This window comes from Cannabis sativa, chromosome 2, assembly GCF_029168945.1.
Source record: "Cannabis sativa cultivar Pink pepper isolate KNU-18-1 chromosome 2, ASM2916894v1, whole genome shotgun sequence".
NCBI classification, from domain to species: Eukaryota; Viridiplantae; Streptophyta; class Magnoliopsida; order Rosales; family Cannabaceae; genus Cannabis; species Cannabis sativa.
In genome coordinates, this window is record NC_083602.1 from 89,394,257 (window position 1) to 89,417,637 (window position 23,381).

Sequence of the window (23,381 nt, forward strand, 5' to 3'; positions counted from 1 at the left end):
TATTATACAACCTAACCCATAAAGTATGAGTTGAGTTGGATTATAACCCTTATTTTTTGCATTAAAAAATTCAAATATTTCTTTTGATACAAGTGCAGATTGAACCCCTTCCCCAAACAATAGCCCAAATTCTTCCCTAACATAAAAGTTTAAACAAAAACAATGTAGTTATCAAAACTCCATAGTCCAAATATAAATCTTGAAAGTCTTTAGTTGTCTATTAAGCATAGAAATTGGGTGAATAATAAGGGGCAATACACCTCCTAACCTATCCCCACCCCCACTTAATCTCCAATAAATTTGGAGTAGGGAAATATCCGTTGGGTATGGGAACCCATTAAGTACCTATTAAGATTAAAACAATAATAATAATAATAATGTAATATTAATATAGCTTAAAATGAAAATAAAAAAACAAAATATTAACTTTAAAATAAACAAATATTCTACCTTTTAAAAAGCCTTTATTACACAATAAAGTAGAAAAAATTAATAGCTTACTTTATAAGTATAGCTAATAACTTTAATACCTAAATGGAAACTATAAATCTGGATCAAGTATAGGATGGGTAGTATTATTTCCGACCCGCCCCGTAACCCCCACTTCAGGTATATAAAATTGCACCCCACCCATGCTCCATTACTCATTAAGGCAGATAATCCTCGTCCCATTCGAAGTGGGTACCTGTAATTACACGTCTGATAAATCAAATTTTCATCGCTAGTTGTTCGTAATAATAATAAATTTAAAAAAAAAATACAACAATATCATATTAATTGAAAGATCCACAGTCAACTAAACGCAACAATATAATCACAATAATATTAACAAAGAATTCTTATAAGCTCCACAATCAACACTCAACACAACAATATTGTCACAATAATATTTTCATTAATCATATATATTCACAATAATACACTCATAAAACGCATTACACATCTGAAATCAAAAAACAAATACAATAAATACGAACAAAAATTGTGATTTATGGAAATTATGAAAGTCTATTGTTTTTTCAAACCTTTACTTCTTTGTAACACTTTATTAACACATGGGTTACTGTACTGATTCACCATAGGCCTGAAAATAAAAGTACATGGGTGAAGATAGTTATTTCATGATAACAAAATGTTCACCATCTTTTTACAGCAAAAGGGTATTGCCCTGACTTTTTGTATCTACAAGTTTAAGAAAGGCTTCCCATGGCTCTTGCCTTTTCCTTTAGAATATATTTTTGTATCTTTCCAGTTGAAGTCTTTGGTAAATCTTCAAATACTACTGTCTTGGGAGCCATGTAATGAGGCAAACGATCCCTACAGAATTTGATGATATGATCAACACTGACATTGTTGTTATCAAATCCTTCCTTAAGTGTCACAAAAGCACAAGGTGTTTCCCCCCAAAGCTTATCTGGGCGCGCCACTACAGCAGCCTCGAGCACTGCTTCATGGCTATACAACACAGTCTCAACCTCAACTGTACTCACATTCTCCCCTCCTGATATCACCACATCTTTCTTTCTATCCTTAAGTTGAATATAACCATCCTCATGTTTCACACCAACATCCCCACTACGAAACCATCCTCCCTCGAAAGCCTCCTCAGTCGCCTTCAAGTCCTTAAAGTAGCCACTCATCACAGTGTTTCCCCTGAACATAACCTCACCAATAGTTTTGCCATCGGCCTTAACACTTTCCATAGTCACCGAATCTTTCACATCCATCTCCTCCATCGCAAGATGGTTCAACCCTTGTCGAGCTTTCAATGCATATCGTTCCTCTGGTGGCAATGCATCCCATTCTGGTTTGCATACACAATTAGTAGCAGGGCCATAAGTCTCTGTGAGGCCATAAATGTGATTCACTCGAAACCCCATCTCTTCCATCCTCGCCATGACTTGGGGTGGCGGTGGTGAACCTCCTGTCATGATTTCTACCATGTGGGGAAGCGGGAGGTGGATGTTGTCTTTAGGTGAGTTCACAATCATGTTCAAGACAGTTGGTGCAGCACCAAAGTGTGTCACCTTATGCAAATGTATGTTATCAAAAATAGCTTTGGGAAAGACTTTTCGTATGCATATGTTGGTAGCGCCTTGAGCTGCAGCCCCCCATGGTAGACACCAGCCATTGCAATGAAACATGGGCACTGACCATAGATAAACAGGCCTTGTCCCCATCCCGTGAAGCAAAACTGTGGCTATAGAGTTCAGATAGGCCCCGCGGTGAGTGTAAACGACAGCTTTGGGGGCTGCAGTTGTGCCTGAAGTGTAGTTTATGCTGATGGGATCCCATTCACTCTTAGGCCGTCTTACTTCAAAGTCATAACTCCCATTTTCCAACAAATTATTATAGTTATGGTATGAGCTTGAAGTGAAGCTTTCAAAATCGGTTAGTAACACCAAAATTGGAGGCTTTATGTCCTTTTGTGCAAGAAGATCAAGTGCTCCTAGAGCAGTTTCTAGTAACTGGGGTTCCACAAAGATGAGTTTGGCTTCTGAGTGTGCTAGCAGGGTTGACACCATGGCCGAGTCATGTCGAGCATTGAGTGTACAGAGAATCCCACCCGCCATTGGGACAGCAAAATGAAGCTCATAGATTTCTGGTAGGTTGTAAGAAAAAGTAGCCACCTGTTTGTTCAAATCAGAATCAAAGAGATTATCACCAATTAGTTTTGAAATGAAACCTCATAATTCATGGCATATGACACACTTAATATCATATATATATACATACCACATCTCCTGGTGAAATTCCCAATTGAGTGAGAGAAGAAGCAAGCTTAAGACAACGTTGATAAGTTTGGAGCCAAGTGTATGTGATAGAGCCATAGATAAGAGATGTGTTGTCTCTATAAGCTTTAGAAGATCTCTCCAAAAAACCAATGGGGGATAGAGGAACATGATTTGCAGAGCATTGAACTAAGCCCTCCATTGAGTTCCATGACTGAGGTTCAAAATCTTTAGCAGAGTGAAAATGGTGATACTGAACAGAATTAAAAAGTAATTATCAGTTAGATTAGTTGTGCATGAACCAACTGTTAGTATAAATATTGTAATTAATTTTATCAAATAGATAACAACTTAACTTAAAAAGTGAAAAAATGCTACCTTACAAAAAAGAATGAAAAAGTGACAAATGCTAAAAAGTATAAAAATGCTTGAAACTCATAGGTTGGTTTGTGTCCAAATTATTCAAAGTCATTCGACTGAGTTTGGTTGGTTTTTGTGTATTTTGTTAAACAATCTTGTTTCTCTTCAAGTAGTGTTTTTTTAAGAAAAAGATGTATCTCCTAAATTCATATTAATGAAATTTAACTTTTATTAAAAAAGAAAAAGTAAATTACAAAAGATTAAAAAAATTCTACCATATACTTTCCTAAAAGAAAGTAAAAAAAGTGTACTTGTTTTAGTATTTGAAAAAGTTTTTAATTTATTTGTACTTATTCAAAATATTTTCTTTCACATGTAATTTTTTTATTTTATAGGTGTAAGTATGAAGAAGATTATTTGAATTTAAAACTACTTTGTATATTATAATTTATTTAGAATTTTTCAAAATTTTAGTTGAAAATATATTATACTACATGTACTAATAGCCATGCCTTTCAAAGTGAAAGTTGGTTAAAGAAAACTGAATTTTCACCCAAATTAAGTGAAATAAATTGATAAATATTTAAAAAATCAGAGTAAATAAATATGGAAAAGAATACCTGTTGTAGTTGGGTTTGGGTGTTATCGAAGAAAAGAGAAGAGGAGAAAGAAGGTAAGTGGATTTGTGAAGCCCACCGTAAGCTCCCTGCCAACACCCTCTGCATTTTAACTCTAATATTTTCTCTGCAACAAATCACAATAATAATTAGAACAAGAAGAAGATGTGGACAATTCAATTGAAACCCAATATTCCAAAAAAAAAAAAAAAAAACGTAAGACATAATATCTATACAAAACACAAAATGACAAAATGAAAGCACTTGTTTTTATCTTGTATTTTTCTATTCCATTTTTTTTTATAATATATATTTTTTATATAATATTTTTTTTTACATTGTTTTTTGACCAATTTAGAGGAATTTTTTTTTATCACTGTAGAGGTTAAAATTGGCCCAATTTTACATGCGATATTTTAAAAGAATGCTCGAGTAAGATTGGGTTGGACTATTTGACTAATTATGATGGTACGATCACAACATCAAGCCCAATAGGCCCAAAACAATACAATCAAGTCAGACATTAACATTACCCATGACCCGTCATTGAGCTCACAATGATTTGACCCGTATACGATACCGAGTCTTATCACTCATCTAACAACCTTTGAAGTGGTCAATCAAACTGACCCCGCAAATAACGATTTCCCTGATTAAGTGGGGAAGAGCGCTTCTAAAGGAGGGTGAGCGGTCATGAGTAACGTCCTTCCAGGGACGCCTATAAGAGTCACTCTCAATTACTGAGAGGGGATCATCAACATCTGAGTCATCTCAATACTTCTTACTTATCGTTCAATCTCATTCTCTCTAAAAATACATACTTATTTCCGCAGTCAAGATAGGTGGTAACTTAGTTCGATCATTTATTCTCATCTTTTTATTACATTGTTAACAATCTTCCTGACTTGATCGTGAGAGTCCCTTCGGTCGGCACCATCCCGATGTCCCAAGGTTTTCCGGTTACTTTCTTCTTTGTTCTACAGGTTGTCGGTGCCCGCGTACGATCATCTTCAATCGATTGTGAATTTTACCATCTACAATCACAATGCCACTATTTTTATCACATCCTTCAGCATTTTTGTACGAATGACAATTATTAATAATAAGGAAAAAATAATTTTTTTGTAAATTATTTTCTTTTTAATATTAATAAAATACTAATTTTTTATATTGTTCACTAAATAAAAATTTGTGAACAACAACAGTATACTTTATTAAAATGCACCAACAACAGTATACTTTAAATAATATACTTTAAATTTTACACCAAAATAATATAAGAATAATATTTGACATGATTAATATTTATAAATTATTTAGGTATAAGCTTTTTATAATTTAGAACTGAGTTAGATTTCAAATGGGGTGACCGTCCTACTTAAACTCTATAGCTTCATTCATAGTGATAATCTCCATTGGCGCCTCAAAGAAAGTAGTACAAAAAAAGGGGTTGAGTAGATAACATTAAAACATAAATTATCATTTTTAATTGGCTAATTAGGATTTTTTTTTCTCTGAACTTGGACATGTACCACATCATGCTCTCTGAATTTTTTTGGCTGTTAAAAATACCCCTAAACTATTGAGATTGTTAAATTTAAAGACTTTTGTCCAATTTTAGTAAAAAAATTCTAACATATATGAAATTTCAAGGGGCATGATTTAGCATATATCAAAGTTCGAAAGGTATGATTTGGTAGATATTAAAATTTGAGGAGCATAGTTTAGTACATAAATAATTACTGTATTGGAGAATATTGTCTCACATGGATTAAATGTAAAAGTATTGAGTCATACATAAAAACATGGACTACTCCACTCATCGTCAATTAATTTTGAGATGGATCTTATGATAAAATTGAATAAAATTAGACAAAAAAAAAAAAAGTTATTACATGTCAGAAATTCTTTTTAATTCATATGATAATTTTAGAATAAAGAAATAATGGTAGAGAAAAAGGTGAAAGGATGTAGATAATAACGTCGACTGTGGGTACATGCAAGCAGATTAGATTAGACAAAGATAAACACCGAACCCAAAAATAATAATAAAATAAGAATGACAGGTAAGCTTCTTCTTATCATTTGCTCCATTAATTAATAAACTGGTTTTGTTTCAATGTGGCCGCTACTAGGCTAACTCAATTTTAAATAGCCAATAAGATTCTCACACGTCTTCAATTTGAAACGTGTGTTTTGTACAATTACTATTAGCTATACCTATATATATACATACGTAGTTGAGTGTATCTCTTCTTCTCATTTTCGAGTTTTGAATTGAAGAGTCAAAAAATGCAGAGGGTCTTCTCACGATGTTCTTCAGTAATCAGTAAACAAAGGCACTTTGCTTCTTTCTCCACTTCTCTGCTCTTCGATGACACCCAAATACAGGTACTATATATGTATATGTTTATATGTATGTATTAGTGTTGGTTTATCTATGATTTGTTACCTTGTTCTGTATTTCTATTCGATTACTTTTTTATTTATTTATTTACAGATTTTACGATCGAAGGGTGTAGTGTAGATGTAGAGTACTCGTTGTTGTCCTATGGCTGATATGATCATTTTGGAATTTGGAAATTGGAGAAAAGGAGATTTTGAAAAATTGGTGATATGTTCAAATTTCTGAATTTTGTGTGAAAATGAATGTGATTACAAACCGTGGAAGTAATCAGAGACAGACCTAATGAGCCCTAGGTTGGGTAATTGCCTAACCGCAAAATTAGAATTCTTTTATTTTAAAGAATTTATATGTAAGCCTATATCTATTCATGTCTAGGAGCCTAGGTGGGGTTTCATCTAACCTTTGGTTATTTCAATGATACCTTCATTGTTCAAATAAAGTCTAGGAGGGTGGGGTGGGGCATGTATAAAAATTACTCTAGGCATCCATGGAAGTAATCGAAATAAAGAGGTGGACTTTTTCTTTTCTTTTAAGTTTTACCCCTCATCTACCTTCTTCTATGTATTTTTTATGTATTCATAACCCAAATCTTTTGGAAGAAAGTTACTGATCCCAGATAATTTATAAGCCGGCTTAAGCAATTTCTTGTGTTATTTTAAAGAAGAGAACAGTGATTATTCTGGATATTATTGTTTTGAGAAGTGGGGCTTCAGGTGAATGAAGAAAAGTTACAGCCTTCTATGTAATATTTTTTCCATGTCCTTTGGTTGCTAGCTTATTAGAGAATGATTATTGAAGAATTCAATTCTGTTCATGTTGAGTGAAAATTTCAACTACTTTGTGCTTGGTTTTTTTTTTTTTGGTTTTAAATTTCTTTGTTTTGATTGTGTTTGTTCACAAGCATTAATTGTCTTCTATTGTCAAAAAACTTCAGTTTTTTTGTTTCTTTATGAAAGTTCTTACCTTATTATTACAGTTCAAAGAAAGTGTTTCTCAATTCGCACAAGAAAAGATTGCTCCACATGCCTCAAAAATAGACCAAACAAATTCTTTCCCAAAGGTACATGAATGCTATTCTACATCGTAATTATAAAATTGACTGAATTCTGATCCTTCTTCTTCTTATTATTACAGGATGTCAACTTATGGAAACTCATGGGGGAGTTTAATCTTCATGGAATTACTGCACCAGGTAAAGTTTTCATGATGATGCAGAGAGTTCACCCTAGTGAAATGTACAATTGAATTGGAATTTTGTCGTTGTTCATCTTCAGAAGTTTGGTTTATTTTGATTTAGGGAGAGAAGTTAGAAATTGTTTCCCTTCAGTACTTATGGCAGAAGAAAGATTCTAGATGATGACTTTCGTTTATAATCAGACAATTTATTTAGTTTGAACTCTGATCCTGTCTGTGAAATTTCCAGCACTTCTAACTCAAATCTTTATTTTCTTGTAGAGGAGTATGGAGGACTTGGTCTTGGCTACTTGTATCATTGTATTGCTTTGGAAGAACTCAGTCGTGCTTCAGGCTCTGTTGCCCTTTCCTATGGAGCTCATTCTAATCTTTGCATTAATCAGCTGGTAAAAAACAACCATAATTGCATTTCACAGAGAGTAGTCTCACTTTCTGTCATAAGTATTTAGCTCTCCATTTTTGTTTGTTTGTTTTGGCAGGTGAGGAATGGAAATCCTGCTCAGAAACAGAAGTATTTACCAAAGGTTCTATGTTCATCTACATCTTTGATCCACATGATGTTTCATCTATACTTAATGCAAGAAAAGACACTCTGGAACTAATGTTATTAGTTTTAGGTTTTATCTTTTTGCAACGGGATTAGCTCCATCTATTTCTCAACTGTCAACATTTAAGATTGATAAATCTTGGTATTCTAACTAAATCATTAAAATTGTGGATGAATTCCAATCAGAGGTGTACCTATGTTGCAAAAGATTAATTCCTAACCATTCTTGCAAACTCTCCCCCTCTATTATGCTTAGAATATCTTTGTATACGTCCAATACTAAAACATTTTAGTCAACTTTGTTTCATAAGCTATGATGTTCTCTTTTTTTTTTTAATTCTGACAAGCAAAGCTTAACAATTTATTTTACAGCTTATCAGCGGGGAACATGTGGGAGCTCTTGCAATGAGTGAACCTAATGGTAAATCATAAGATTAATTATATTTAGGAAAATAATAATAACAACAACAATCAACGTATACTTGGTTGGTCTGTCCTACTGCAGTTTCTAAGCTTTTATGTACTTGCTTATTAACATGCAAGATTCTGATCTATTATGTTTCTGTCAGCTGGTTCTGATGTTGTTAGCATGAAGTGCAAGGCTGATCGGGTAGATGGTGGATATGTTCTAAATGGGAACAAGATGTGGTGTACTAATGGGCCAGTTGCTCAAACACTGGTATTTATGCTAGAATTTCTTGCATTTAATTATGAAAAGCAATCACTATTGATTTTGTTCTTTGTGTGTTAAAGTATTAAATATTCATTAGTTGAGAAAGCTATGATGTTTTTCCAAGATCAAAGGGAAGTCTGTATAGGATATGACACACTTCATTTTCATAATTTTATGCATTTCTCCCTCAAATAATGACTATGAACTAGGTCCTGCATAGTCTTGTACGCAGTATTTAGATGTCTTATTTATGCAAAGTTCAAAATTTGTGTATGTGTTACTGATATTTAGAGTTGAATCAGGTTGTTTATGCAAAAACAAACGTAACAGCAGGGTCAAAAGGAATAACTGCATTCATTATTGAGAAGGGAATGCCCGGGTAATCTATTTAATAGTTGTTCTTCTAGTTTCTCATAGAATAAGAAGTTTGTAAATTATGAAATTGTATAAAGTCAGGCTTAGCAAGTACTGGAGGATTGATGTTTGTGAGTTGTTCAAACTGTTGAAAGAACTGAAACTGCTGATTTATTTTTCAAAAATTATCATCGCCGTTTTTGTTTTTGTTGCTTGCTTTTAAAAATTTCTTTTTGTCTAGGGTAAATGAGAGAATTAGTATAAAAGTGCAATGGAACATTGTTAAAACTACTTATTTTTAATAAATGTTGTGTTGTTTCTGCAGATTCAGTACTGCCCAGAAGTTAGACAAACTTGGCATGCGAGGAAGTGATACGTATGTCTGCAGTAGAATCATCTAATGTTAAACTTATCATCTCTTTTGTCTTTACTCTTCTAAAAACTCAACTGGTGTTTTGCAGATGTGAGCTTGTCTTTGAGAATTGCTTTGTGCCAGAAGAAAATGTTCTTGGGCAAGAAGGAAAAGGTTTGAAATTTATATAATCTCATGTATGTTTTCTGTTACATGAGATACACGAATTAAGAATATGGTGCTTTGTTTCCAATTATAAAATTGAAAGCTCATATACCGTGAACGTTGACCTAACTTAAATATCTGAGACTCCCTCTGCATATGTTTTCTGGAAAAAAAAAATCATTATTATCATAGATCAGACAATAATGATCCTCTTATGAATTGTGAACATGAGACCACTTAAAGTTTTAATGCTATTAAAAAAGGTTACTTCTTTTCTGGTTTTAATTCAACTACGTGCTTCATTACACGTATAATGTTCACAAGGATGTTGTTCGTCTCTATTTTCCAGGTGTCTATGTCATGATGTCAGGTTTGGATTTGGAGAGGCTTGTTTTAGCAGCCGGACCCCTTGGCATCATGCAGGCATGTCTTGATGTTGTTCTACCTTATGTTCGACAAAGAGAGCAATTTGGCCGCCCAATTGGGGAATTTCAGTTTATACAGGTTCATGATTGATATGTTTACAACTTCATGGTGTTTACAACATGAATTTTGCCAAACTCATACTGTTGCTTGTCCTTACAGGGAAAAATGGCTGACATGTATACTTCGTTACAATCATCAAGGTAAAATGGTTTTGAATTTTATCTTGTACATTTACTTTTCTGCTTCTAAAAAGTTTTTAACATTACAGGATTTCGTTTGTGCATAAATCTGTACATGTGCATTTGTGTTTGTTTTCAGGTCCTATGTATATTCTGTTGCAAGAGATTGTGACAACGGAAATGTTAACCCTAAGGTGCTTTTTCGAGAGAGGGAACCAGTCCGGTCCCTGAACTTTTCCCCATTTTTTCTTAAATCTTTGCCTTTTTGTTTTTCAAACTCAAATAATAATTCTTGTGATCAAATTTTTCAGGATTGTGCTGGAGTAATATTATGTGCAGCTGAAAGAGCCACACAAGTTGCACTGCAGGTGATTAGACACTACACTGCAATTTTTTGTTTTGTTGACTTTAACAGTTTCTTTCAAACTCCTACAATATCCAAAAATGTCTATTAAATTCAACTAAATTAACTTTGGCCGACTACAAAAACAATGTCTATTCAAGCCATCCTTGTTTATCTTAAACTTCTAACGAAAACAGAAGCGAAATGGTTTCATAATCCATAGGCTCTCTTAAGATATTGCCATTACATTGTCTAATCAGCTCTCTTATTGCAGGCTATACAGTGTCTCGGGGGCAACGGTTACGTAAACGAGTACGTAACGGGTCGGCTACTTCGTGATGCCAAACTGTATGAAATCGGGGCAGGTACCAGTGAAGTTAGAAGGATAATAATTGGTCGTGAGCTCTTCAAAGAGTAATGAGAGGCAACCTGTATCTATTTAATGGTTGGGTATGGCTAACTATACCACAGCAAGAAATAATTTTATGTAATCCTTAAAATGAATTAGCAATTGGTCAGTAAAGAAAATGAAGTTGATATTGTTGTAAGTAAGAATTTTATATAAGAAAATCTGTTCAAAATAGTTTCATTTTTAGAACTGATGAAATTGTCGAATAAGGTAGCGGTTTAGAGAAAATAACTTTGACCCTTAATGGGAGTGAGTCTTTTGAATATTGCAAATCCAACACTTCATACTCTTGACCAGTCATAATACAGAAATAAGACCAATCTTTAAAAGGTTCACAGCTGAGTTTTAACCTTTTATGGCATTACAATATTCAACTACTGAACTTAGGACTTAAAAATAGATAGATACATGACCAGGTTTCTTGTGCAAACTTGATACTCAAGAAGACATAGAAGAAGAAAACACAATAGTAAAGACACACTTAAACCCTGATAACAGTTGGAGAAGAGTCCGGCTGGCCGACCGATGAAGATTTCGAAACTGGAGCTTGCTCCAAACAGCTTTGATCATCACTAGTCACCCCAAACGACATCTTCTCCACTTCTTCTCGGGTATGTATGTGGATCTTCGAAACGACATTGCAGAACTCGCTGCAACCAGAAGAAACAGTCAGTATGATTAACAGAGATAAAGCTCAAACAAGAAACAAATTTAAAGGTAGACAATTCGGGGACTTACTGCCATGGATCATCTCCAACAACCATCACATCATTCTCACTGTCGGTATACAAGATCCTCCAACCTTTATCAGGGTCTTTTAGTAGGCCTTCCATGTTAAATAACCACTCGAGTTCACTCAGCAATTCACCGTAGCCATTGAGTTTCGAGAGGTCAATGGCTCTCCCAACTAAACTGCCTTGCTTGTGAACCTTCGCTCAATATGTTCAACATCAGTTGGCAAAGCATTCAGAAAAGGCAAATTAAATCCAACTAAGCCATTACTATAGCTTACCTTGGTGCAACTTCTCTTATTGGAACTCTGAGAGTTCGGTGTGGTAGTTTCCCCTGTCAAGGAAAAACCGAAAAGCTTGCAGCTACTAACACTCCCACCAAAACTGTCATCTTTCGGGTTTCTTAGATTTGTTTCTAAAGTGGGAAGAGGAAGAGCAGAATTGCTTTCTTGTGGCTTAAGCTCGTTCGGTGTATTTGGTATCCCAACTTCATTCCTTACAATCCCAGTCTGAATAGTGTACGGACTAATGTTGACATTCTCGCGAGGAAAAGTGGTAACATTCGAACGAATGCTAGGGTTAGACCCAGCTCTGCGAATGTCACCGAAAGGAAAATATGTGGTTTGTAAAGGTTCCGATGCCATCGAGTAAAAATTGGGCTTGGCTGCTTGATATGAGTTGAAAGATGTGCAGCTGCCGAGAGAGGAATTTCCCCAAGCTCCAAGATTGAAGTTGGATTTTCCTGTTAGGGACCTTAATTGGCAAATTTCTTGACCTTGCAAGACCTTCGGAAATCTACTAGATTCCGCAAAGCCTGTGTAAGTGGTGGGTTGAGTTCTCATGAACTCATTCATAGTTGATTTTTTTGTTGTGTTCAATGCTGCTAGACTCTGATGAGCTGAAGAATGCATCTCAAAATCTAGCGGGTGGTTTACAGTATCACGACCGTAAAAGGGTGATACGAAACCGATATTTTCTTGACCTTGCAAGACCTTAGAGGATCTAACTGACTCCTCAAAGTCCAAAAACCCAGCCCCTCCTACTACAATAAAACAAGGATGCATAAATTAGATATATGAAGAATAACTGAAGCTTAATACATACACAAAAATGATTCGCAAGACTTGTACCGATTAAGGGATTGCTGGGCGGGTTTGACTGCAGACTTGTCCGCATTTTCTTCAATCTCGGGGAAGACTGAATGCTCAAAGGCGGGAGAGAAACAGAAGGATCGATCTCCCATGGAGAAATTCGCTCTTGATGACTATTCCCAATGTCTTCATCCCACCTAACCTGTCACACATTACCAATAGGAAATTGCTACTAAGGATTGTTATTCTGCTCAATAATGTAAACATATAAGATTTTTGCCCTGTAAGGTGCCAAGCAGATAGTTGGGACTTCAATCCATATCTTTATGCTCTTGATACACGCGTCTAAAATATACACCAAAACATTACACGGTCTGTTTTTTTTAAGACAACAGCCTCGGTTTAGATAAATAATTCGTCTATAAAATTGACATGTAATGTTTTAGGTGTATATTTTGAGTGCAGATATCATTTTTTGATTACGAATTATACATGTGGACTGTGGATAAATAAGAATTGAATAGTTATCATGATAAAGGGTTGCACAAGATGGAGAGATGTTTCGGTGGATATTTTGAGTCCACATATCATTTTTCGATTACAAATTATGCATGGATAAATGAGACTAGAATAGTTTATCATAGGCTGCAGAAAGAGAGAGAGAGAGAGATACAAACAAAACAATTAAAAGAGGCAAAAGGGAAGTACAGAAAACAATTCTCATTCATATAAAGAAGAATATGGAAAAGACTATATATACCATCAAGCATCTCCATTTTGAATTTGCCCATCTATAGGGATCCAAGTCACAAATACCAGTCACTACACCGCTACATCTGCAAGAACACAAAAACCCAAGTTGTATTATCCGAACATATAATCTACTCAAACAAGATCAGCTCATCTTTTACTAAACAAAACAATTCACTACACTACAAGACCTTCTTTCTGGTGAATCTTCCATGTCAAATCTTGTTTTGAATCTAGTCCCGATCGCCACTGGATTTGTGACGCTCTTCACAAACTTTTGGTAAGGAATGACAAATTCTGCATGAGTTGCCCTGCATTTGATCATTCGAAAACAGATTGTTACTATTTTATTTCACAAGATCATGGATTTGATCACTTTTACAAAATATAATGGAATCAGACTAAACTTGATTTATTTAATAATAACAAATCATAACTGTTTTAGAGAATAAAGTATCACAAAATGTATTAGTATTATTTTCCCTAATAGTAATTAGTGAAAAAGAGACCTTTGTTTTGGTAATATCACTTTAGAAAATGATCTTTTTATTTAATATAATTCTTTACAAAGTAGCTTTCCAATGTAATAACTCTTTTTTTTTCTTTTGTGATTTTTTTAAATACCCCTAAAGTTGATAAAAATATCATTACAGCCCCCACAAAATATAAAAATTTAAAGCTTATTATCCTTAATAAAGCTCCTAGATAGGGTGTCAAGTGTGTTGGAAAGTACTTTTACAAAGAATTATTAAAAAAAACAAAAGGCATTTCGTAAAGTGACATTTAAAAAAGAATATTTTGTCAAACACCCCAAAATTAACTCACTTTTAGTAGCAAAAACCTATTTCTTCCCACCGAAAATTTAATCGGTACATTTTTACTTTCGAATACTTTCTATGCTAGTGTAACATTTCTTAGTATCTTTCCTTTACCATATTGAACATGAACCTCACATTTTCTATCAACCTAGGAGACATCTCTAGTTTAAAAAACTATGTCAAATTCAATCGAGTGCGAATTATGGTAAAAGCAAATTCATCTTCCTTTTACAAAGACGATGACTACTAATCATACCTTGGACTGTAGAAAACATGAAACATGCTCTTGGTGGAGACTGCATTAGCCACTAGTGAAAGAACATTAGGATAAGAATTCTGGTTGCGAACAATTGAATCAGGAAGACCATTCCTCGGCCGAACAGATCTCCTAATTCCCAATCTTAGCTCTCCATTTTCACCCCTACACAAACCGTAATAAATGAGAAAGAAACTCAAAAGGCTCTGATGGCGAAAAGGATAGAAAATATCGCCATTTACAACCAAAAAATATGGTTGTTTCTTTTTTACATGAGTCATGACAAGAACTTTTGTTGCTTTCCTCTTAAATGTACACACAAGAAGAACAAAAACACTATTATTCCTACTTGACTACTTGACAAGAACATGTGTACAAAAATGCTCAAGAAATTAAGATTTTTTTTCGAAAATTCCTTCTTTTTCGGTTGAATCTTACAATGTATAGAATGGGACCAAGCCTACAATTCAAACAACATAATAATGGTACTAGAGTGTTACTATTTACCTCAGAAAGAGCACTGCATCCCCTGAAACTAGATTCTTTTGATTCACGAAAATACTCCATCCAGTAGTCAGTAGATGTCTCCTAGGCTGACCTGACAAGCAAATGTATACCGAAATTTCAGCATTCCTTACAACAATCAAACCTTTCAACAGAATTTGTATAGAACTTACCTCTATAAATATGTCGAAATCTCCACTCTACCCCGTGCAGATCTTTCGCGACAAGTTCTTGGGAGGGCCTTCTCTGCTTATAATCCTTTGAAAAAAGAACACAAAAAAGATATAGTTTATTTATGCCAATAGTTAAAACTAGAACCACCAATGAAACTAACATAAAAACACACCAGTGGAGGAAAACAGTCCTCTGCAGCTCTTCGAGGAACCGAGAACCCGCCATGTGTACTGGTATCAGAAGCTGTTAGAGTCTTGCAAAACATATGAGGGGTTGATTTAGTAGGTGACCCTGCAATGCCCTCATCTCCTCCCAACTCTTCAACCTCTTTCCCTTCTTGTTTCACTCCTACCAACTATATAATAACAACACATTCATACTCATCATCATTAATCATCTTCAATAAAGTAATATTATTATTATTCAAAGTCCAAAAACAGTAAGAACCAAATGAAGACAAACAGAATATAATATCAGAGTTTTCAGTAATCAAGAATTCAGAATCATTACCTCAGGTTGAGGAAGCAAAGTGACATGAGTATACACCTCATCATTCTCCTTATTAGCCTGTTTTTTCATTAAACAAAACAACAAAGTTAGACCTCAGATAAATAAGATTTTCTATTATGGGAAAAAAAGAGAGAAGAAATTGAAGAAAACCCAATACTCACAAGTAGTTGAACATTGATAACTTTGCAGAAGATCTGTGGTTTGAGGTCAAAAGTGGGCAAATCCAAAGATGAAAAAGGAGCAACCTGTTCTAAGTGGCCTTGTGGGAAATACACAACTACATTCCCTTTCTTAGGTAGTGAAGTGAGAGGACCAGCACAGGCATGCCATAGCTCCAAATAGATTGAAGAAGTTACAGGAGCTGAAGATGAATTGGAAGAACATGAAGAAGTTGAAGATGACAAACAACAAACACAACTGCTACTACCCTTTTCACAATCTCCATTACATAATGTATTTTTCTCCACCTCAGCCACTACATGGTTCAGATCAATTTCCATGAACAAATACCCTTATGAAATACAACAATAGCAACAACCAACCAACCAAACAAACAAACAAACCACCCCTTCTCAACAACCAAAGAAAAAAAGAAAAGAAAACAAGTGGGGTTTTAGAGTAATCAAGTGTGGAACAAGAATACCCAAAAAGCTAAAACCTTGGTGAGAAAAACCATATTTTGAGGAGTACCCATGAAGCTAAATGAGAAGAAAAAGAAGAAGAAGTGGTAGTAGTAGTTGTTGTGAGCAAATGAGAAGATAGAAAAACAACAAAAAAAACATGTTTGGAAAAAAGTGAGAGGTGAGATGAGATGCCTCTATGGCCAAGAAGAAACTAAAAAAATACAAAAAAAGATTTAAATAAAGAAAGGAACTTTGATTGAAAAAAGAAGAGAGGGTATCAAATAATAATAACTAAGAAATTCAAAGTATGATTCCTCCCCCATTTGCAGGTACTGAATAGAGGGAGCAGAAACAACAGACACAGACAATTGCATAGGAAGCACAGGAAAACAAAAAAGCCAAAATAAATAAATAAAAAAATAATAATTAAAATAAAGCCAATGCCTTTTAGACTCAGACAGTTAGTGAGAGAAAATAAAACTAAAAATAAAAGAGAGAGAGAGACTGTGTTAAGTGGGGGGGACAGGCTAAGACAGTACATAACCCACACTTCCCCACTCATTTTCTTCTCTCTTTCTCTCTGCTTTGCCAATTGCCATTGCTTTATCTTTTTTCCTTTTTTAAAATTTACTATAAATTTATTATAATATTTTCAATTTACTGTTCTGGGTAGAGGTGAGATGAGGGTGAGACCCTCCACCAAGACAAAAAGAAGAGATTTTTAATTTTATTTTTCATTCAATGCAATAAAGAAACAAACTTTATTATAATTCCTATCATCACAAAACTCATTTCAATTTAAAAATCTGAGCCCAATAAAATAAAATAAAATAGTTGTATTGTTATTATTATTATGGCTTTATGTATAGGTATTAGAAAAAAAGATGTTATCTTTTTCAGTTATTTGTACGGTAAAGACTAAAGATATAAATAAATGTATCATATGTTATATGAAATGAGATGAGACAGAGAAGAGACAGAGGGGTTTTTAATTTTTTTTTTTAATTTTTTTATTATTATTATTATTATTACTATGAAAAAAAGAAAAAGAGAAAATAAACAAAAATAGTAAAGTGAGAAAGAGAGTGAGAGATGGAGTTGTCAATGTAGATGGGTAATGTTGGGGGGACCCTATAGCCTGGGGGAGTTTTGGCAGCAACTATGGTGGGCGTGTTATTGTTAGTTGTTAGGACTCTGTTTTGTGACTGAGATTAGGATTGGGATTGAGATGGATGGAGTCTCTCTTTCTCTATTTTGTGTTTATCACCTTTCCCCTCGAATTTTACGCGATTCTTTTTTCGGAGACTTATTAGAATTACTTATGAATTTATGATGTTGATATTCGCAGTCAGTGTAGGACTTTTCTTTGATTCTATTAGTATGCTTTGTTAAATTATGGGTTGTTAAATTTTCAATGCGAACTATATGGGACAAAACTGCTCCTGAAATTTAGACAATAAAGCTATAACGTCTCAAAATAACACCCCAACACATTAAAAAACACCTTCCATTATTAATAGTTGTTGCTAAGAGCTAAGAGCACTCGCAACAACTTCTTTAAAATAGAAAAGCTTTGAAAATTTTAAAGAACTGTATTAAAAACACGTTATAGTAGATGCTCTAAACTCTTTCTTTAATCAAAATACATTATTAATGTTCTACATTTATAGAATATTATTCACTACTCTAAATATATTTTATTAATTATTTTGGATATGTGTATATATTAATATTATATATTTGAAATGAATAAAATATAATACAATTTTTAAAAAGTTGGTGATGTATTTTAAAAAAGCTGATGTAATGTGTAATATAAAAGTGTGCTGTAAAATAATAATAAAAAAAGATAATATTTTAGTGATGTATTTTAAAGAATATAATAAAAAAATTGTTGGAAGTGCTCTAAAAATGGACAAAAAAATATTACTCTATCAAATAAGTTATTTTAGCTAAAAGATTTAGCTATAGACTAATTCTTAAAGCACTTAAAGCACTCGCATCAGCTTCTCTACTTTATCTTTTAAAATATCTTACCAAAACTTTGGTTTCTCTATTTTATTCTTATCACCTTTCGCCTCGAATGTTATGCGATTCCTTTTCGAGGACTTATTTAGAGCACATGTAATAGAGTAATTAAAATAGTTAATAATTAAATTATTTAACTAATAGCTAAAAATAGATATAAAAAATGTCACTCTATCAAATGAGTTATTTTAGCTAAAATATTTAGCTCATGAATAGTTCTTAGAGCACTTACATCAACTTCTCTACTCTATTTTTTAAAAATCTTACCAAAACTTTGGTTTCTCTATTTTGTAGTATATTAGTATCATTTTTATAATTTTTTGTAGTATATTAGTATCATTTTTATAATTTTTTGTAGTATATTAGTATCATTTTTTTACTATATTATATTTTTTTGTGTTTATCACTTTTTCCTTCAAATTTTATGCGATCCTTTTTTCAGGACTTATTTAGAGCACTCACAACAATTTCTCTAAAATAGAGAAACTTTAAAAAGAATTTAAAGAACTGTACAAATGCGCTAGAGCAGATGCTCTAAACTCCTTTATTTTTTTAAGTATATTTTATCTATTTTTTTAAGTATATTTTATCCATTTACACATATCTCCATATAAAAAGTAAAATTAAAATTATAAAACAATTAATATAATATATTTAAAATCATGAATATTATTCTATAAATGTAATGCTTGAATAGTAAATTTTAAAGAAGCTTTAAATTAAAGGAGTTTAGAGCATCTGATGTAACGTGCTTTTAGTTTAATTCAGGGCCGGCCCAAGCATTGGGCAGCTTGGGCCATTGCACAAGGCCCCCATTTTTTTAAGGCCCATTTTTTTTTTTTTAAAAAAAAGGCCTATTTTTTTTTTCTTTTTTTTCCTATTATTTATACATAAATAAAAAAAAATTAATTGAAAATCTATGAAGCAATTTTTTTTTTTAAAAAAAGCTACTAACAAAATTGTAGTTTTAATGTACATGGTTTTTTTTTTTTTTCTAAAGGGCCCAATTTTAAAATTTCGCACAAGGCCCCCAAAATGCTTGGGCCGGCCCTGGTTTAATTCTTTAAATTTTTTAAAGATTCTCAACTATAGAGCATCTGATGTGAGTACTCTTAGCTATTTTTACATGTTGTTTGTCTTAATGAATAGTGCTCAGTGAATTTTAAAGAAGCTTTAAAATAGAGAAGAAGTTTAGAGCATCTGATATAGTGTGTTTTTAGTTTAGTTCTTTAAATATTTTAGAGAATCTCTATGTTAAAGCATATGATGTGAAAAGGTAAATTATTTAGCTAGGAGATAAAAATGATAAAAAATGTTGTTTCGCCAAATGAAGTAATCAACAACAAACAAGCTAAGAAGTAGAATGCAACTATGAATTTAGAGATGGTATCATTGAAGAAAAACAGGACTTGAATTGTAGTTCTTAAGCTTGGAGAACATGTAGTAATTGGTTGCAAATAGATTTTTTGAATTAAAGAATGCATGACAGATGATGAACCAAAGATGTACAAAGCATGACTGGTAGTTCAAGGCTACACTTAAGTGGAAGGTGTAGATTATTTAGAAATATTCTCTACAGTGGTAAAAATGTAAACTATCAGAATGATGCTGGCTTTAGTTGTTCAATATGACTGGAATATCAGTAGTGTTTCATCTGGCGAAGTATTCTTGAAGCTAAAGATCTAGTACATTCTTGTGCTTAAAGAACAATCGCTAATAGGGAAAATGTATCCATTCTTGCAATTAGGGCTGCACATTTGGACCCGCACACCCGAAAAACCCGAGTACCCGCCCCGACCCGATGCCAAAAAAACTGACCCTCGGAAAACCCGTATAGTCGGGTCGGGTTGTACCCGAAAATTACTGTTACGGGTTTCGGGTTCGGGTCACATATTACATGTTTTCGGTGGTCGGGTTAGAACCCGCAACCCGAAAATGATAAAAATTAAAAACTGTGGGTTTTTTTTTTATTAAAAAATTAATACATTAATAATAAATAATATCTGACTCTTGCTATTCATATTCTAAATGACTCCTTTCGTATTCCACCCACCACCAGACTTCATTATTCAACAAACTATTCAATATGGCTGCTGCACGTGCACATTCATTAATTATCATTTCCAATTTTCCATAGGAATGTACATTTGTAATTGTAATATCACACACACAGTCACCACACGACACACACACACGTGCACATTCATTAATTATCATTTCCAATTTTCCAACCAATGTTAAAAAAAAATGGTATTCTTAAAAATAAAATTGTATTTCGGCCCATAAACTAAAAATTCGGGCTCAGCCCAGTAGGACCCGAACCCGAGTACACCCAACTCGAACATAACCGACCCGAACCCGATACACCCGTAAACCCGAACACCGGGTTCGGTTGTAGATTTACAATACCCGATACCCGAAAACCCGAATCCGATGGCCCGAAAACCCGAAAATCCGACCCGTGTGCACCCCTACGTGCAAATCCTTGGCTTCCACGTAGTTCTAACAGCTATGTCGTTACAAGGCACCCTGCTCTTATGAACAAATCGGTCAGATGCCTCTTTCAAGTCGACACTTGCGCTTGGAATGAGAATGTTGTGATAGACTTGTTTGTTTTATGTGATCAGGACCTTATTTTGTCCATTCAGCTTAGTGATTCGGCCGTAAATGATGGTTGGAACTGGAGACTAAAGACTTGTGGGAATTATTCGGTTAAAAGTGCCTATAAATTTTTGCAAGAATCTAAAAGTGCTTGGTGCTGTGATGCCAATACTAATTGTTGGAAGCGCCTTTGGTCGTTACAAATACCTCATAAGATCATTAACTTTTTATGGAGGGCTGCTTCGGGTGTACTTCCAACTTGTTTTCAGCTCCAAAAACGTCATGTTCCCGTCAATGTTGATTGTTCGTGTAAAGCCCGCTTAGTTAATTTGGAAATTAGCAGTTATTTTTGTTAATCAGGAAATTATTTATAGCCATTTAAATAATTTATCATTGTTATTTACGAAATTCAGATATGCATAATTATGTCATCAGCAGTTTTTATATTTCGTATTTCCGGTGTCCGGTATTTTGGAACGCGGCGTTTGGCTCAGTAGAAATCACAACTTAGTATGTTAGTATTTTGGGGACGGGTTTTAGACATTGGGAATGTCGGGAATGGCCGGGAATTTAGAATGTCCCAAAAATACCCCTTTAGTATGATTTTAGTGATTTTATGGTGGAGGGGCAAAATGGTCTTTTTGCCCCATTAGTATTTTGTCTTTTATGACTTTATGAAATGGAAAATAATTAATTAATTAAGTGATTAATTGGCTGAAATAAATAAGTGTATGTGTTATATGTTGTTTTCCCTTTTTTATCAAAAAAATCTTTAAGTGTTGAAAAGAAAGAAAACATAGAAAAACTCTCTTCCTTTCCTCTCTTTTTCGGCTGAATCAAGGGGTTCTAAGCTGGGATTTTTGGTGGTGATTCAAGCTTGGATTGCAAGCTCTAGTAACCCTTGTTGAGGTATTTCTTTTAATAATTGTTCTACCTTGTTTTCTTGAGGAAAATGTGTGAAAAAGATGATGAAATGCATGTTGGATTTTATGTTGTTGTTGCTGCTGTAATCTGATTATTATTTTGAGTTTAAGCATGTTAGTTTAGGGTTGTTTTGATGCTTGATTACTAGGTTGAACATGCTAGAGGTTTATATGTGAAAATATGTGATTTTGAGAGAAAATGCCATGTTTGGTTTCTGTGAATTGCTGGATGTTTCTGTATGTTTTCAGAGATGATTATGTGCTTACTTGAGTAGAATTAAATAGGTTAGGATGCATGTTAGGTGGTTTTGCTCAAGCTTGAGTTTGGAACTCAAAGCTTGAGCTCCAATGGTGAATTTTGCATGTGTGATTTCTGGGTAGGTTTGATGCTCTAGAATTGTTATTTGGGACCTATTGAGCAGGTCTGGAAAGTTTGGGATCAATTGGGTTCGAATTGGTCAAGTTAGGAGATTTTTAGTTTGCTGCCTGCGAGGAACCGGAATTCCGGTTGAGCATCCGGAATTCCGGATGGGGTCCTGAATTTTCCCGAGCCGGAATTCGGTTGGGCAACCGGTCTGCCGGTTGGGGATTTTTCAGAACCCTAGTTTTCCTCGTTTTTGGGTTTTTAGGGGTATTGCCATGCTTTTTATCGATAGGGAAACTTTTAGTTTCAGGTTTTAGTCCCCGGGAAGTGATTTAGCGTGTCACTTATAGCGTTGTGATTTTTATGGTTTAGGAGCCGATGTCCGTAGTTCGGCTTCAGTTCCAGTCAGGTTGACCGGCACACCTGAAATCGGAATCCAGGTAAGATTAGTATAACAGTATGCATATGTAGATTACATGTTTAGCGTGCATGTAGGAAGCCTGTTAGATTACATTAGTTATGTATTTAGGCTTCGAACCACCCAACCCTGTCACGTCGGTACAGGCTGGAGTATGACCAGCAGCCGGAGTATGACCGGTTCGACCGATCAGGCTGACACTGGTTGGTGGTTCAGTGCTATTGACCTATCCCGTCGGTACAGGCTGGAGTATGACCGACGGCGGAGTATGACCGGTTCGACCGATCAGGAGGATACTTGTCAATAGTACCGTCCCCTGAACGTTCAAAACTCAGTACCATGTTGGACATGGCAGTAGTGCTCAGTACCATGTTGGACATGGCAGTAGCGGGACTCAGTATCGTGTTGGACACGGCAGTCAGTTTTATGTATGATATTATTATGCTTTTCTTACTGAGTCTGTCGACTCACAGTTTACGTTCATGTGTAGGTAAAGGCAAGTACATGGGCGATGGACCGTGACCGAGCATTTGAGATTGTACATGTCGGGGCGGTTAGGCACTGGAGCGTACGATCCTCGGGACAGCCGGGCTGAGATTTTTGTAACTGTCGTTAGACGACTTTCATTTTGATGTAAAAGTTGAACAGTTAAAAAGTTTGTAAATATTTTTATAAATCGGGATCCCGAGACTTTTTGCAAAATGGTTTATAAGTTTAATGAAAAAGCAAAATTTTAATTAATCACGTTTTTCCATAAACCTCGTTGATTAGCAACGAGCTGCACAGTACGTTTAAAAATCACGTAATACGCCTAAGATAGTTAGGGTGTTAC

The 23,381-nt window shown here is 34.3% G+C and overlaps 3 protein-coding genes across 7 annotated transcripts; 1 reads left to right on the top strand and 2 right to left on the bottom strand.

Moving 5' to 3' along the window:
- Nucleotides 1-875: 875 nt before the first annotated feature.
- LOC115721297 (isovalerate--CoA ligase CCL2) lies at nt 876-3,947 on the bottom strand. Of its 2 annotated transcripts, none has more exons than XM_030650570.2 (3): nt 3,713-3,947; nt 2,737-2,985; nt 876-2,630 (listed from the first exon to the last, which is right to left on the bottom strand). In XM_030650570.2, the coding sequence occupies exons 1-3, from the start codon at nt 3,932-3,934 to the stop codon at nt 1,191-1,193; spliced, it is 1,911 nt and encodes a 636-aa protein (XP_030506430.2). In that variant the 5' UTR covers nt 3,935-3,947; the 3' UTR covers nt 876-1,190. The 2 variants fall into 2 exon arrangements, with proteins under 2 accessions (XP_030506430.2, XP_030506431.1); XM_030650571.2 differs by having other exon boundaries at nt 2,737-2,946; nt 3,713-3,914.
- Nucleotides 3,948-5,893: 1,946 nt separating this feature from the next.
- Nucleotides 5,894-10,947, top strand: LOC115719140 (isovaleryl-CoA dehydrogenase, mitochondrial). Of its 3 annotated transcripts, none has more exons than XM_030648070.2 (15): nt 5,894-6,100; nt 7,093-7,176; nt 7,251-7,308; nt 7,572-7,696; nt 7,790-7,834; nt 8,230-8,278; nt 8,427-8,536; nt 8,833-8,909; nt 9,210-9,260; nt 9,346-9,410; nt 9,751-9,905; nt 9,987-10,027; nt 10,146-10,200; nt 10,318-10,374; nt 10,624-10,947. In XM_030648070.2, the coding sequence occupies exons 1-15, from the start codon at nt 6,002-6,004 to the stop codon at nt 10,765-10,767; spliced, it is 1,215 nt and encodes a 404-aa protein (XP_030503930.1). In that variant the 5' UTR covers nt 5,894-6,001; the 3' UTR covers nt 10,768-10,947. The 3 variants fall into 3 exon arrangements, with proteins under 3 accessions (XP_030503930.1, XP_030503931.1, XP_030503932.1); XM_030648071.2 differs by lacking the exon at nt 5,894-6,100 and adding an exon at nt 6,617-6,858; XM_030648072.2 differs by lacking the exon at nt 5,894-6,100 and adding an exon at nt 6,617-6,829.
- A 74-nt stretch (nt 10,948-11,021) lies between these two features.
- Nucleotides 11,022-17,078, bottom strand: LOC115719139 (auxin response factor 4). Of its 2 annotated transcripts, none has more exons than XM_030648068.2 (12): nt 15,754-17,078; nt 15,593-15,649; nt 15,255-15,437; nt 15,082-15,166; nt 14,912-15,002; nt 14,405-14,569; nt 13,522-13,641; nt 13,341-13,416; nt 12,620-12,782; nt 11,771-12,531; nt 11,497-11,687; nt 11,022-11,408 (listed from the first exon to the last, which is right to left on the bottom strand). In XM_030648068.2, exons 1-12 carry the CDS (start codon nt 16,090-16,092, stop codon nt 11,240-11,242), a joined length of 2,400 nt encoding a protein of 799 aa, XP_030503928.2. In that variant the 5' UTR covers nt 16,093-17,078; the 3' UTR covers nt 11,022-11,239. The 2 variants fall into 2 exon arrangements, with proteins under 2 accessions (XP_030503928.2, XP_030503929.2); XM_030648069.2 differs by having other exon boundaries at nt 11,771-12,528; nt 15,754-16,949.
- Nucleotides 17,079-23,381: the final 6,303 nt, after the last annotated feature.